Source organism: Heptranchias perlo, chromosome 29, assembly GCF_035084215.1.
Source record: "Heptranchias perlo isolate sHepPer1 chromosome 29, sHepPer1.hap1, whole genome shotgun sequence".
Lineage (NCBI taxonomy): Eukaryota > Metazoa > Chordata > Chondrichthyes > Hexanchiformes > Hexanchidae > Heptranchias > Heptranchias perlo.
In genome coordinates this window covers 24,233,169-24,247,477 of record NC_090353.1, presented here as the reverse complement: position 1 = coordinate 24,247,477, position 14,309 = coordinate 24,233,169, and the positions used below count along the sequence as shown (strand labels likewise).

The 14,309-nt window shown below is 38.9% G+C and overlaps 1 protein-coding gene across 1 annotated transcript in view; it reads left to right on the top strand.

Annotated features, from left to right (window-relative positions):
- The window catches only part of rexo1 (REX1, RNA exonuclease 1 homolog), an 81,246-nt gene extending 68,920 nt beyond the window's left edge, over positions 1 to 12,326 (top strand). Inside the window, exons 14-16 of the mRNA XM_067968313.1 lie at positions 958 to 1,096; positions 6,886 to 7,006; positions 8,280 to 12,326. Coding sequence (XP_067824414.1) covers positions 958 to 1,096; positions 6,886 to 7,006; positions 8,280 to 8,368 — 349 coding nt within the window. The 3' untranslated portion in view covers positions 8,369 to 12,326. The remainder of the gene's footprint in view (positions 1 to 957; positions 1,097 to 6,885; positions 7,007 to 8,279) is intronic.
- Positions 12,327 to 14,309: the final 1,983 nt, after the last annotated feature.

Below are 14,309 nucleotides of genomic sequence, written 5' to 3'. Positions count from 1 at the left end.
CAATCTCATTAGAATATGCCCAAACTTAAAACTGATGTAAATCAGCGGAAACAATCAGAGCCCAAGGAAAGTGCCAAACCCACACAATATGTTGTTTTTAAGTATGAAAATTTTTGTTTCAAACTATCATTCAGGCACAGAGCGCTTAGGAACCTGCAAACAGGGAAGCTTTTCAATTTTTAATTCCAATTAAAAATCGGGAAGACTGAAATCATTGTCTTTGGTCCCCGACAACTCCGTTCCCTAGCCACCAATTTCATCCCCCTCCCTGGCCATTGTCTCAGGCTGAACCAGACTGTTCGCAACCTTGGCATCCTATTTGACCCTGAGCTGATCTTCCAACCGCATATTCTCTCCATCACAAAGCTCACCTAATTCCGTTTCCATAATATTGCCCATCTCTGCCCCTATTCAGCCTATCTGCTGCTGAAACCCTCATCCATGCTTTTGTTACCTTCAGACTCGACTCTTCAAAGCTCACCTGGCCAACGTCCCATCTTCCACCCTTAATAAACTTCAGCGAATTCAAAACTCTGCTGCCTGTATTCTAACTTGCACCAAGTCCTGTTCACCCATCAACCATGTGCTCACTGACCTACATTGGCTCCCGGACCACCAACGCCTTGATTTTAAAATTCTCATCTTCGTGTTAAATCCCTCCATGGCCTGCTTTCACCCCCATCCCCCATCTCTGTAACCTCATCCAGCCCTACAATCCTCCAAGATCCCTGTATTCCTCCAACTTCATTTGGACGGATTGTTTGATGGATGGAGAAAAAATCTAGTATTGCGAATTGTAGTTAAACGTGTAACTCACTTATGCCCAAAATGTAGCAATCTTTTAAACCATATAACTTGTTTGCGCCCTGATTGATTGTATCTTGGTGCCAATGTGGAGGAAACACTAGGCTACTGTGTTTATAGTGAGAGGCCTCATTCTTTTGTTACTCATTGCAGATTTTCTGGTGTAACAGAGGAGGATATGGAGAGTACAACAATCACTATCCGTGATGTACAGGCAGTATTACTGAACATGTTCAGTGCTGGCACAATATTAATTGGTCACAGCTTGGAAAGTGATTTATTTGCACTAAAGGTATGCTTTTTTAAAAATAATTGTCGAACATTTTTTTTAAAAATCCATTCTCAAGCAACTAATTCTGCAGTTAACTTGAAGATTGCAGTGATGTATCTGCAGCAAATAAATCATAGCAAGGATTTACTTTTTTTAAAATTGAGAAATAAAAAACATGTTTCATAATGAATATTAGGAATTTTTATTTTTTATGTTACCTTAACTGAAAAGCTGAAGTTCTTGATTTGGATATCTGAAGCACTGTCAGATGTTTTTTAAAAAGAAAAAATAATATTAGCTATTAAGTTATGCAGGAGTTTGCATTTTCTTGGGTAACTACACAATGTAGAAAGAGTATATGCTACTGTGTAGGTTACCAAAACCTGAAACTTCGATCTGCCCCATTGAATGTACCTATAAAGGACATTCTGGTATATGCATTTATGCCATAAAGACTATGAGGTATGCACGACTTTGAGTCTGATCTAATTATACTTCCAAGTAGCTGCAAATTTCATCAAATGTGCTAAAAGATTTTGGCGTTTGATAACGGTGGCACTATTTCCACTATTCCCTGCATTGGAAAATGTTCTCTTTTTCTATGACTGGCACTATATTCCTGACCCACTGACTTGGTTCTTTGACTTTCTTCATTATACCGGTTTTCTCCATTCCATCTAGCTCAACAGATATCTTAGCACAAATTGCAACTGGTGGATGGGTGATTGTTTGAGCACTGACTTTAAACATCTGATCTGATCTGTTTTTCCACTGCATCTCAAAAGACCAATTACATCAATGTATTTCTCAGTCATTTATAGGCAATTATTAGTGACTGCATCAATTTATTTTATCTGTCCTAACTGTTAGCATTCTCAGTACTCTCTTTACTCGCTGTTTCAGATATTGAAATTCTCGACTTTGGCATTGGCCTTGTATTCACATACCATGTTACATTTTCCTTTTGACTCGATGTTTTGGCCAGAGCAATAGACTTGCTCCATTTTGTTTTTAGCTTGTAAACTGTCTGTGGCACAACATTGCATTCAAGTTCTGTGCCTGGCTTAAAAGGAACAGTTCTGCCATTCAGTGTCCTCTGCTGTTTTAATTGCAACCGAATGTCCTCTCAGACTGCTCTTTCACTCTGAACTTTTTTATTTTTTGCCTGTCTTACACAGATGGCTTTGCTTTGGCTTTGCATACTTTAGCAAAATGGTTTCATCACATACATGTGTGCTAATTACCACATTACTTGCAATCCAAAGTCTGTTGACCAGCTTAATCGAATTTTTTTCATTGTATGAAGAAATGCCGCTGCTCCACTCTCCTTACTTAAAGCACTTAATGATTTTGCACAGGTGTTCTGGCCCTGTTTTGCTGGCTTTTGGTGTTTCTGAAAATATCAACAGCTTCCTGTAGAGCTAGAGTCCATTCTCTCAGTAATCTGGCTGTGACTGATCATCTGTTATACCGACTACATGCCTGTCTTTAATACGACTGTCTACGAGGGATCAGCAAACACAACACCTGATGTTTTTTCACAAATCTATTACATATTGATTGATGCTTTTCCCTTGAGCTTGAAACCTGGTATGCAATACTTTTCTGAGCTATGAAATATTCCTCAGACTTGACTGTTAAAACCTTCAGTTTCCATTTTTTTTTATTCGTTCATGGGATGTGGGCGTCGCTGGCAAGGCCAGCATTTATTGCCCATCCCTAATTGCCCTTGAGAAGGTGGTGGTGAGCCGCCTTCTTGAACCGCTGCAGTCTGTGTGGTGAAGGTTCTCCCACAGTGCTGTTAGGAAGGGAGTTCCAGGATTTTGACTCAGCGACAATGAAGGAACGACATCATATTTCCGAGTCGAGATGGGGTGTGTGACTTGGAGGGGAACGTGTAGGTGGTGGTGTTCCCATGTGCCTGCTGCCCTTGTCCTTGTAGGTGGTAGAGGTCATGGGTTTGGGAGGTGCTGTCGAAGAAGCCTTGGCGAGTTGCTGCAGTGCATCCTGTGGATGGTACACACCGCAGCCACAGTGCGCCGGTGGTGAAGGGAGTGAATGTTTAGGGTGGTGGATGGGGTGCCAATCAAGCGGGCTGCTTTGTCCTGGATGGTGTCGAGCTTCTTGTGTTGTTGGAGCTGCACTCATCCAGGAAAGTGGAGAGTATTCCTTCACACTCCTGACTTGTGCCTTTTTAGATGGTGGAAAGGCTTTGGGGAGTCAGGAGGTGAGTCACTCGCCACAGAATACCCAGCCTCTGACCTGCTCTCATAGCCACAGTATTTATGTGGCTGGTCCAGTTAAGTTTCTGGTCAATGGTGACCCCCAGGATGTTGGTGGGGGATTTGGCGATGGTAATGCCGTTGAATGTCAAGGGGAGGTGGTTAGACTCTCTCTTGTTGGAGATGGTCATTGCCTGGCACTTGTCTGGTGCGAATGTTACTTGCCACTTATGAGCCCAAGCCTGGATGTTGTCCAGGTCTTGCTGCATGCGGGCACGGACTGCTTCATTATCTGAGGGGTTGTGAATGGAACTGAACACTGTGCAATCATCAGCGAACATCCCCATTTCTGACCTTATGATGGAGGGAAGGTCATTGATGAAGCAGCTGAAGATTGTTTGAACTTAGGACACTGCCCTGAGGAACTCCTGCAGCAATGTCATGGGGCTGAGATGATTGGCTTCCAACAAGCACTACCATCTATCTTCTCCCTTATCTCAAACAAGGCAGTTTCAGAAGACTGAACAGTTATTTGTTTCTTGTGACATAAAGACCAATGGTGAACTGGTGATCAAACAGCAGATAGTTAAGAGTGATCAGGGGCATTCTGAACTGGTGCCATTTTGCAAGGAAAATATCCAGGGGCGTGTTGAGGGTCGTTCCACCATTCCAGTCGGACATTTGCCACGTGGAGTAATCCTCACGTAGTACCAAACACCATTCAGATGTAATTGCAGCTCCTAAGCAAGTTAACCATTTAGGTGGGGACCGTAAGTGCAGATGAGAGCGGGAAGTAGCAAAAGGACAAAGACAGATTAAGTGAGTGGGCAAAACTATGGCAAATAGAGTTCAATGTGGCAAGTGTGAGGCCATCCACTTTGGACTCATGAAAGATAAATTGGAGAATTTTCTAAATGGTGAGAAACTAGGAAATGTAGAGGAGCAGAGAGATTTGGGAGTCCTTGTACATTAATCATTAAAAGCTAGTAGACAGGTACAAAAGGCAATCAGAAAGGCTCATGGAATATCTCAAGGTGGGGGGCTGAAATACGATGGGGAGGAAGTTTATGCCTCAGTTGTATGGAGCCATGGTCAGACCCCAATCTGGAGTGCTGTGTTCAGTTTTGGGCACCGCACCTCGGGAAGGATATATTGGCCTTGGAGGGGGTGCAGCGCAGATTCACTAGAATGATTTAGAGGGTTAAATTATGAGGCCAGGTTGCATAAACTTGGCTTGTATTCCCTTGAGAATAGAAAATTAGGGGGTGATGTGATTGAGGTGTTTTAAAATGTTAAAAGGATTTGCTAGGCTATATATAGAGAATCTATTTCCTCTGGTGGAGTAATCGAAAACTAGGGGATGTAATCTTAAAATAGAGTTAGGCCATTCAGGAGCAAAATCAGGAATCACTTTTTCACACACAGGGTAGTAGAAATCTGGAACTCCGTTCCCCCAAAAGGCTGTGGATGCTAGGACAATTGGAGCTTTCAAGATTGAGATATAGATTTTTGTTAGGGGATCAAGGGATATGGAGCTCAGGCTAATGGAGTTGAAGTGCAGATCAGCCATGATATAATTGAATGGCAGAGCGGGCTCAAAGGGCTGGATGGCCTGCTCCAGTTTCTGATGTTCCTATGTTCCAACAGTGCCTTTGGAAAATTAGTCCTAAAAGCTAATTTTATGGCTTATCCGTTCCCGCTTTTTTTTTCTCCACCACCTCTCTGACCGGTATGCTTCTACGGTGTGTGTATGGATTCTTAAATGATGATAAACAGGTTATCTGATATGCTCTTAATTCATGAAATGATATGCGTGCATTGTGATCCCATGCCTGTAGAGGTATAGTATTTGAGGTAGGGGGGAGCGTTATGGGTCAGTGATTACCTAGTTTATTTAGCTTCAGATCAAAACAAACTAGTGCCTTGGCACAGGTACTGGGGCTTCATAGGATGCAGGATTAGGAAACTATGTATTGCACTGCCTTTCTGCGATATCATAACATTTATATGGAAGGAGTGCAGTGCAGATTCACCAGAATGTTACCAGGGCTCTAAGGGTTAAATTATGACTAGAGATTACATAAACTAGGCTTGTACTCCCTGGTATATAGAAGGTTAAGGGATGATTTGAATGATGTTTTTAGGATTTTGGAAGGAATTGATAGGGTAGATAGAGAGAAACTTTTTCCAACGGTGGGGGAGTTTAGGTCAAGGGGACATAACCTTAAAATCACAGGAGAAAGGTTGGGAAACATTTCTTCAAGCACAAGGTGGTAGAAGTGTGAAACACTCTCTCTCAAAAAGCAGTAGATGCTAGCTCAGTTAAAAATTTAAATCGATAGATTTTTGCTGAAGGTATTAAGGGATATGGAGCAAGGCGGGTGGATGGAGTTTGGATATAGATCAGCCGTGATCTCATTGAATGGTGGAAGAGGCTCGAGAGACTGAATGGCCTACTCCTGTTTCTATGTTCCTATATGGGTATATGTAGCACGTGGTTTCCCCACAACCAAACTAGTAGACTTTGTGAAGAATGTGTCATACAAGTTATTAGATTTAGATATCAGTATTCTGCTCTTGGCAAAAAAAAGTCAAACCCTCTATACATTTGCAGAATTTCAATTAAAATCTTGATTCTTTTGTTCATAAAAGAATTTAACAGTTGTCATGGTGCTTTAACAGTGGCATACTAATGCTGTCAAGTGGATTGAAGTCTTGCAGATTACCAGTTGAAAACTATAGTTACTGGATTTTTTTAAGCAAGGGTAGGTAAATAATGCCAATTCTTCCAAACGATCCAAAAAAAAAGCCGCCTTAGAGGATATCATTGTTGCTCCCCAATGACTCGGTTAGGGCATTGAGTAGCTGTGACATTTAGACCAGGTATGCCCCCTGTTTCATCCCCAGTCTGCTTCCCAGTGGAAGTGCATGTGCTTAATCTTGGATGAGTGCAGGATCAGGATTGGCTTTGATGCCCCTCCAGTTGAACTGTCTCCTATTGCTTGCTCTTTAGTGCTGTTTAGATTCATGCATGAATAATTACCATTTGGGCAAGACATCAGAGGTTGCTTGGCACCACTGGAACCATACCCTAGCATAGAATCACTGTCTTCAGGAAAGGAAGGCTAAATTGGTAGATAAAGCAGAAAAAATATCATCCAAAAATGTATAGTGCTTTTTTTTAAATTTGTGTGTGTTTACATGTGTGGATTAGAGATTAGTAGATGCTGTGAGGATGTAAAACAATCGAGGGGAAATTGGATCACTGCACATACGCAAAAGTGAAACTCAAGTAGTTTGTGGATATCATCTGAGTCTGGAATATGTTAAACTTCTTTTACTCCTTGTTATAACATTCATAGCTGATACATGCTTCCCATTATTGAGCTTTCCTTTTCAAGTTGTACCTTTCAAAGGTCGGAATAAAAAGGCAGATTAGATGTTAAATTTAAGTATAATGTGGTGAATAGTTAAAGATAAACATGGGAGGAAATTGATTCTCATCAACTATATGGTGGCAATAAGTAGAGGTGGCAGAATGGACACAGTATAACATAGAATCACTAAATTGTATTTCTTCCCCTTCAGCTTATACATAGCACAGTGGTTGATACAGCAATTGTGTTTCCACATCGACTGGGATTGCCGTATAAAAGAGCACTGAAAAATTTGATGGCAGACTACCTCAAACACATCATCCAGGATAATGGTAAGTGGTAGTTGTAGAAAAGATGAAGAATCTTCATCTATGAATGGAAACATAGTCAGGACTAGGATTTGGAAGGTCCAGTTATCTGTAAATAATATTCTCATTCAATTATATTTATGCATGAGTGTAATTTAGGCTTTAGAATTGAGATGGAATGTACAATACCTAACCATTCCAGCAATAACCCATAATTCCTCCAGAGTGTAGAGTATAGACTGCTAATATTTTCTTTTGAAGATGGGAAATATGTGCAGTTGAATTGGAATGCACTCGATTTTTCAGCTTGGGAGGAATCAAGACCATTGTCTGCATTATTTTTTTCCCTGTTTAACAAGTACAACACCTATCATGGCTTTAGGAAATTTGCTACAGTGCTAAGACTGTCTCCCTTCTACTGTACAGGGACTAGTTATGAAACCATAGTTTAAAGTTCATTGCCAGTTCCTTTTGTATCTGAGAGTCCTTGATATTTTGAACATTTTTTTTATTATTGAACTTAGACTGTATAATAGAGCATTTATATCTTAGATCCATAACAAGTGAATATTATTGCTGTGAGTAGGACAACAAATAACCCTGAGCCACACTTGCCATATCTCCTCTCTATGTTTAAAGAGTAGAGGCTTGGTCAAAGATTGCTCGTTCTTTCTTGGCGAGAGAGTGGGGTTATGGAAATAAATTATATATTTTTTAAAAGGGATAAAATAAAATTAATAGCAAAATATAAGAAGGGCAGTGTTGCGTATTACGCTATCACGGTCAGTGAATTGAAATCATGAAATCCATTTATAATTCCAACTAATTTTCTTACCTTTCTGCCCTTTGTAATTTTGTCTTTGCTCTGGAATCATGTCCTCTTGGCACTGATTTGAGTCAGCGATATTCAGTATACTTGGTAATCCTTCAAAGCCATCAGAGACAGGTGACTTTCTACTCAGCTGCTTGTGTTGGGTTAAAAATTCTGTCCTGAATCTGAAAGGACAGGACCCACCATATCACCCTGCCCAGTGCCCTGAACAATATTCTAGCTTTCAGTATATTACCATCTCTATTAAGTGTTTTTGTTTCTCAAAATGTACAATTCAGATAAAATCTGGCCATCCATTTTTATTTCAGCTGGTTCTCCAACTGGTCATAATAAGACATCACCTTGAGAAGTAATATGACTGTAAACCTTATTAAACAACACACTGCACCGCTGTGGGCTCCGAAAACTCTAGACCATTGTAATAGGTAATCTCAATAATTCTTTCATTTGTGTTTTCATCACTAGTTGAAGGCCACGATTCCAGTGAAGATGCTAGTGCCTGTATGGAGTTAATGATGTGGCGATTAAAAGAAGATGCAAAACTGAGAAGATGACGTCTCCTGCCTCCCATCTCTTGTCATATGCATAAAGGACTGACATTGCCAACATGGTTCATAAGGAATATGACATGATATGGATATTGTGATTTGTAACTGTTTTGCAGAACAAAAGGCAAAGTTTAGGCTGTTAAAGATGATCCAAAATTGCCTTTTTTGTTTACAGTATTTATTTGTGTTTTTATACATGTAGAGATCTTTCAGAAAAATCGCTCCATGCCCATTGTAAATGTTCAATGACCACAATTTGACTTGGTAGCATTTTGACATTTCTTTAAAGTGGCATTCCAAGAAATGCAGTCATACTTGCTGCTGAGTATGTATGGGTAAGTGTAACTCAACAATACAAAGCCAGTGGATTTTTTTTAAAAATCCGATTTAAGAAAAACATTTTGACTATTGACCCAAAGAAAGAGTATGCTTTTTCTTAACTTTTCTGTTTCATTTCTTCAATTTGTGTGTTATGTGATTTTCAATGCTGAAAGGATTAAAAATCTGATTATTTTGTAAGTAGTGCCTGCTGAATAACTTTTTCACTTTAGCTGATTTTTCAAAAGTGTTTTTGTAAGGATGACTTGGTACATTATCTTTTATGTCTACCTTTACTTATTAGAATACAGCAAACTGTTGAGTTGCTCAGATGTCCATTCCTCACTCCTTACCTTTCTCCTCCAAAAATTAGGACAGACAGACTGACTTTTTTGTTTGTCTCTTGTTTTGGTTAAGCCGAACCTCACCTCTCTGCTAAGCCTTTTAATTGGTCATGTGGGTCCATATTGATACAATTGTGGACCAACCAAGATATATTGCCTCCCAATTTCATATCTATTGCATTGCCTGTAATCATATGTTACTGCCTAATTTCATAATGACTGAACAGTACTGGGAAATCTAGTGTGGCTTTGTTACTAAATTGATCCTGTTATTTCCCATGTGATTTCCTTTTTGTTACTGTATCTTACTTTCTATCTTCACACCAATTGTTGTATCAGAAATGAGAGAGAGAAATTGTTGGGGAGCATCTTTAGTGAATACATTCTTAAAAATATGCTGCATAGTTTAGCTGCAGCCTGCACCATGGACAAACTCCCCAACTCCATCTTTCGTGGACAGAAAGTCTAAAATCCCAGTGAATTTTAGAAAGAAGGTTGGACTGAACTGCTGAACAGAATATAGGTATTTTTACGGTAAATGTTTGGCGGTTTTAAGTCATAGCTTAAAATTGTACCTCAATGGTAATGTCTTTTTAAAAATCAACTACTGCTTTTATATGCAGAATATTAGATGAACTTGCTTAGAAAGCTGCTATGATAGCACTAAACACTTCCTATAATGAGAATTCAGACAGGGCTTTAGTTGCACATTATGATATTTGACCTGCGGAATAATCATGTCCTGATGGTTGCAGGTGATTTTCTTGTTTCTCCAGTAACTTGTAGAAATATTACCTTTTTTAAGGTTTTTATAAATATATAAATATATATATATATAATATATTGGTTTTATGTTTAAGGCTGAAACACTAGAGATTACAGGTATTCTAAAGTTTCCTAAACATGTGACAGTTGTTTGAGTGTCACTGGATTCCTAAGATTGTATTGTAGCTTGTAACTGCTTTACATATTCCTAAAATGGTAATTTTATACTTAAAGTGGCTTGGCACAACAAAGTCTGCCATGAACTATCTTTTGAAGGCAGTGGCTGTGGATCTTGACTTTACGAGCTAGTATGATAGTCATGACGTAACTTTGGATGCATTGTGTCATGTGACAAAGGCCTGGTATTGCCAGGGGAAATTTTGCTGCAACAATATAAAATAAGGAAATTTTGTTGGTTAAGATGATTACTGTAGGCTCCCTGAAAGCTCAGTTGATGTATTATTCAGTGCAGAACAGAACCATACAGTCTGGAAGGGTTTTGAGTTTATTCCGTAATCTATGCTGAATTGATTAATTTCAGTGAGTGAAAATAGGGGTACTACATCTAGCCTCTGAGCCAAGTAAAGGGAAATCAGCCAAGGTTCTCACTCTAAATTATTATCTACTAATAGTGCACATGTAAAGGCAACTGGTGAACACCAGAGTGGAGTACGGGAGGGCTGTCGGTGTACATAGAGCCGTATCCCTCCATGAATTGGTACCTTTAGGTCGGGAGGGGGAGGTAAAGGCTAGTAAATATGCATAAAATCTTCAGTCTTTGTTCGGAAGATGGTACTTTTAAATGCTTTTTTATATCTATGATTAGTAAAGACAAACATCAGCACTGAATACTTTTGGTGAGGAAAAGTTAGTATCTTATTTTGTCAAATTATTTTCATGGAGCTTCCTTAATGACTTAATGGGCAAATGCATCATGTGTGGTCCAAAGCCATACAGAAGGAAGTTCTAGTCCTAGTCAGAGCAACACTTGGGGCATCATAATTCACCTTTGTTCTTTTTCCTAACCTAAAGGCACGCTAGGGTTCCTGTGCTTGATTGCTGTCCAGTAGCCACAGCTGGAAAGGGGACATTTGAGTGCCTGGTGAGGACAGAATCGGACTTGGCTGTGATGGCCTGCATATGTCAATAGCCACCTAACACTGCGGCCGCTTGAATGAGGTACAGGAGTGCTGTCGGCACTTGTGGAATTTACCCCAACAGGAGTCGAGAAAGGAGCAAATGGGAAAACTGTGTTCATGTGTATGTCATTTGAATTTTTTGTTAAATGCACAAAGTTTCATTATTGTTTAGAACTGCAGCTGAAGAAACATTCACTGTCTTAAGCTTTATCTTTTGGCTTATTTCAGAAAAGGTGATGAAGGTGTTTGGTTACTGCGTAATGGCGAAGGAATAAAGGTGAATTAAACTCAAGTTGTTGGCCCTATGTTGGGCAATAATTGGGCAGTTTCTGCCCACATAATCCCAGGTTTTAATAATTTGGGACAGTAGTTACTTTCGATGGCCAGACTTCTATTCAGGTGGCCTGAATTTGAATCTCCACTTCCACTGGCACTCATTCTGTTTCAGCAAACCAGCTTTCTTGATGCTAGACCATTTAATTAAATGGGCTACTTCATGATAGCAGAACAGTTCATTTCAGGACAAAGCAAGTGCTGTCCTGTAGAGTTGCACCTCTGTTTGCTATTGTTGAACAGCATTCATGTGAGAGGGAATGCTGTGGTCCAGACAGTCCTACCATCCTAGCTTAGTGATGGAAGGAGTGGGCGGCAAGTCATACTTTGACTTTGGTTGAAATTTTTTCTTAGGGCAAATTGAGGAAACAAACATGTTTGTAAAGCTGTGTTATAACTGACAAAGTTTGCAAGTTTGGAGGGGAAGAAGGTTATGCATCAAGATTGTTTGATTTCATTACCATAAGTACGAAGAGCAGTAGTAAATGGTGAACAAGTTTCACTTGAAATGTACAAGAGCTGGAGAAAATATTTGCAAACATGTCATCACCTTTTAAGTTTTATTTTTAGAAAGCTCCCATATCAGTACTAAAACGTGGTACCCCCTTAATATTTTAATCTGTTTAATGTATTACATGTTTAAAGTTTGTAATTTTTACATTTTTAATTTTGGCTGTAAAGTACTACGGTTCTACTTGAGAATCCAGTGAGGGATGAGTTTTGTTCTGTGAACCAGATCAATGCAGAGCCCTGATGTACAGTAAGCATGAAAATGCAGTGAGTTATGTAAAGACTTACAGTATTAAAAAGATGTTCTATTCCTAGGCCTTTATGACTGGTCTCTGAACGGAAAATAATTGTGCTAATAATTTGGGAAGACTATTGGTAAATTTAAATACAGTCCTGAATAATTTAAAACCACATCTTGCACATTGGATAGAAAACTAAACTTCTGTAGCATATAAGCATTACTAAGAGCTGGAACTGTGAGTATACATATATATATATTCTGTAGTAATTTACATTCCCTGTTTTGCAATAAACTTTTTTTAAAAAAATGCAAAACACTTGTTGTACATTTGCTTACACTTTAATGTTAAAATAGCTGTTTAAGGTGCATCCCAGTTACAGTGAAAGTGAAAATGAAAATTGCTACAAGTAATGAGCCTGATGGCAGATGTAGCAGAACACCTGCTTCCAACTGGGTATTTTGAGGAGATTGTTTGTCTCGTTGCTTTTTTCAGTAATTAGCCAGGCGGAATACTCTGTGATCAAATATTCCATCTGATTGCTCTGGAGGGGGATGGGGCTGGTGGGGAAAGAGGACTCTGTCAGTCTAACACTTACGCTCTGTCACCACCAAAAAAAAAGTGATGGAACAAATCAATGGAGAAATCCATGATCTAGAAATTATGGAAGGAGGTTGAATGGCAGCAATGTGGGATAATAGGGAGGTGAAATAAAAGATTTGAAATATCCAAGTTGACGTTCAGAATTATAACTACTGCTGAATGCCTCAATTGGTGTTGGTCATTGATTTAAATTGGTTTGGTCGCAGAATTATGGATGAGTGCACTGTATCAGTTATTTTAAAGTCTGTTTCTAAACAGAAATGGAAAGTGCATCTTATCTATGACGACTAAAATCGCACAATAATTTTTAGTATTAAAGTTGAAAACCATTGAATGTTAACATTTTTTGAGCTTCTTGTACAAGTAACCCACCAGTGCAACAGTTTCTTTAATTAAAGTATTTCATTACCATTGCAATCTACCTTTTAAACAGACGCCAAGATTTTATTTTAAACTGTTATATCTTAAATCCTGTTGGGCAGAAAAGCTCAGATTTTGGGTGAATGTCTGATCTATGTAGATTTTTTTTTCAAGAGGATAGCCTCATCTGTTGACCTCTATACAATGTCCATGACCTTTGGGGTTATAGGTGACCAAGGAGATCGATTTTGGTAATCAGAAAGTCTTTTAACTTTTTCTTTATTGTGCTTTTGGAAGCACGTGGTATGTTGTCATCTGTTAAAGTTGAAAAGCTACATTGTGGTGGTATTGATCACCAATTGCGTTTTGCAGAGCAGTAAAGAGCTTTTGAGTGCTTAACTGACCAGTGAATACCAATGTTAATTTCTATATTGATTGGTGATTATCAAATTAACCTTGGACAGATTGGTTGATTGAGCATCTGTTGTCGAAAGATAAAGCTGATGCAAATTTCAGAAACCAAGTTTTCACCTGTTCAATGTGAATATTACCCTCATTTTCAAAGTTAGGTTTTATAACACATCTAACCAATGTTGGAGTGTAAGTTCATTTTGAGCATTATTTAAATTTATCAGTATAATATTTAATTTGAGTACAATTAAGAATTCAGTGGTGCTGAGTACCTGGTTTAATCTATTGGTTAATCTGACTCAAAGATGTGCACCCAAATGTAATCTTGAAACTAGGCAACTAAATGCACTCCATTTCATAGATCTGCTGTCATTTAATTATGTTAAGAGAGTCTGTTGGCTAAAAATTAGAAAAATAAAAAATAGTTTCATGTGAGCCACAAGTTTTCTTTTTAATAGATTTTCTTTCCCCAAGCTAAAGGAACAAGTCAGGCCACATACAGCTCTGTGGACTTCAGTGCCTTTGTCAACCTGATTGGAGGTACATTTAATTGCTCTGGGTCACTTTTCTCTGCCTTCAATTACAACAGTGACTTGGACTCAGAAACCCAATGCAAATTGTTCAAATTTTCAGATCATAAACTAGGATGGGCAGTGGAATCAAAGAAGTCAGCTCAGAAACTACCCTGTGAGCTGGACAAAATATGCAGATAGACAGAACAATGGCAGATGAAATTTAATACAAACAAATGTAAAATACTGCACATTGGAAGGAAAATGGGCAACACAAACTCCGTGAATTCTGTTGAAATAGCTAAGGATGAAGTTGAAAAAAATCTAGCCGATCTTACTGGACTTGACGTTCAACATGTCCAACCAATACGGAGCAACAATCAACAAAATCAATTCGATTGTTAAAAGTATAT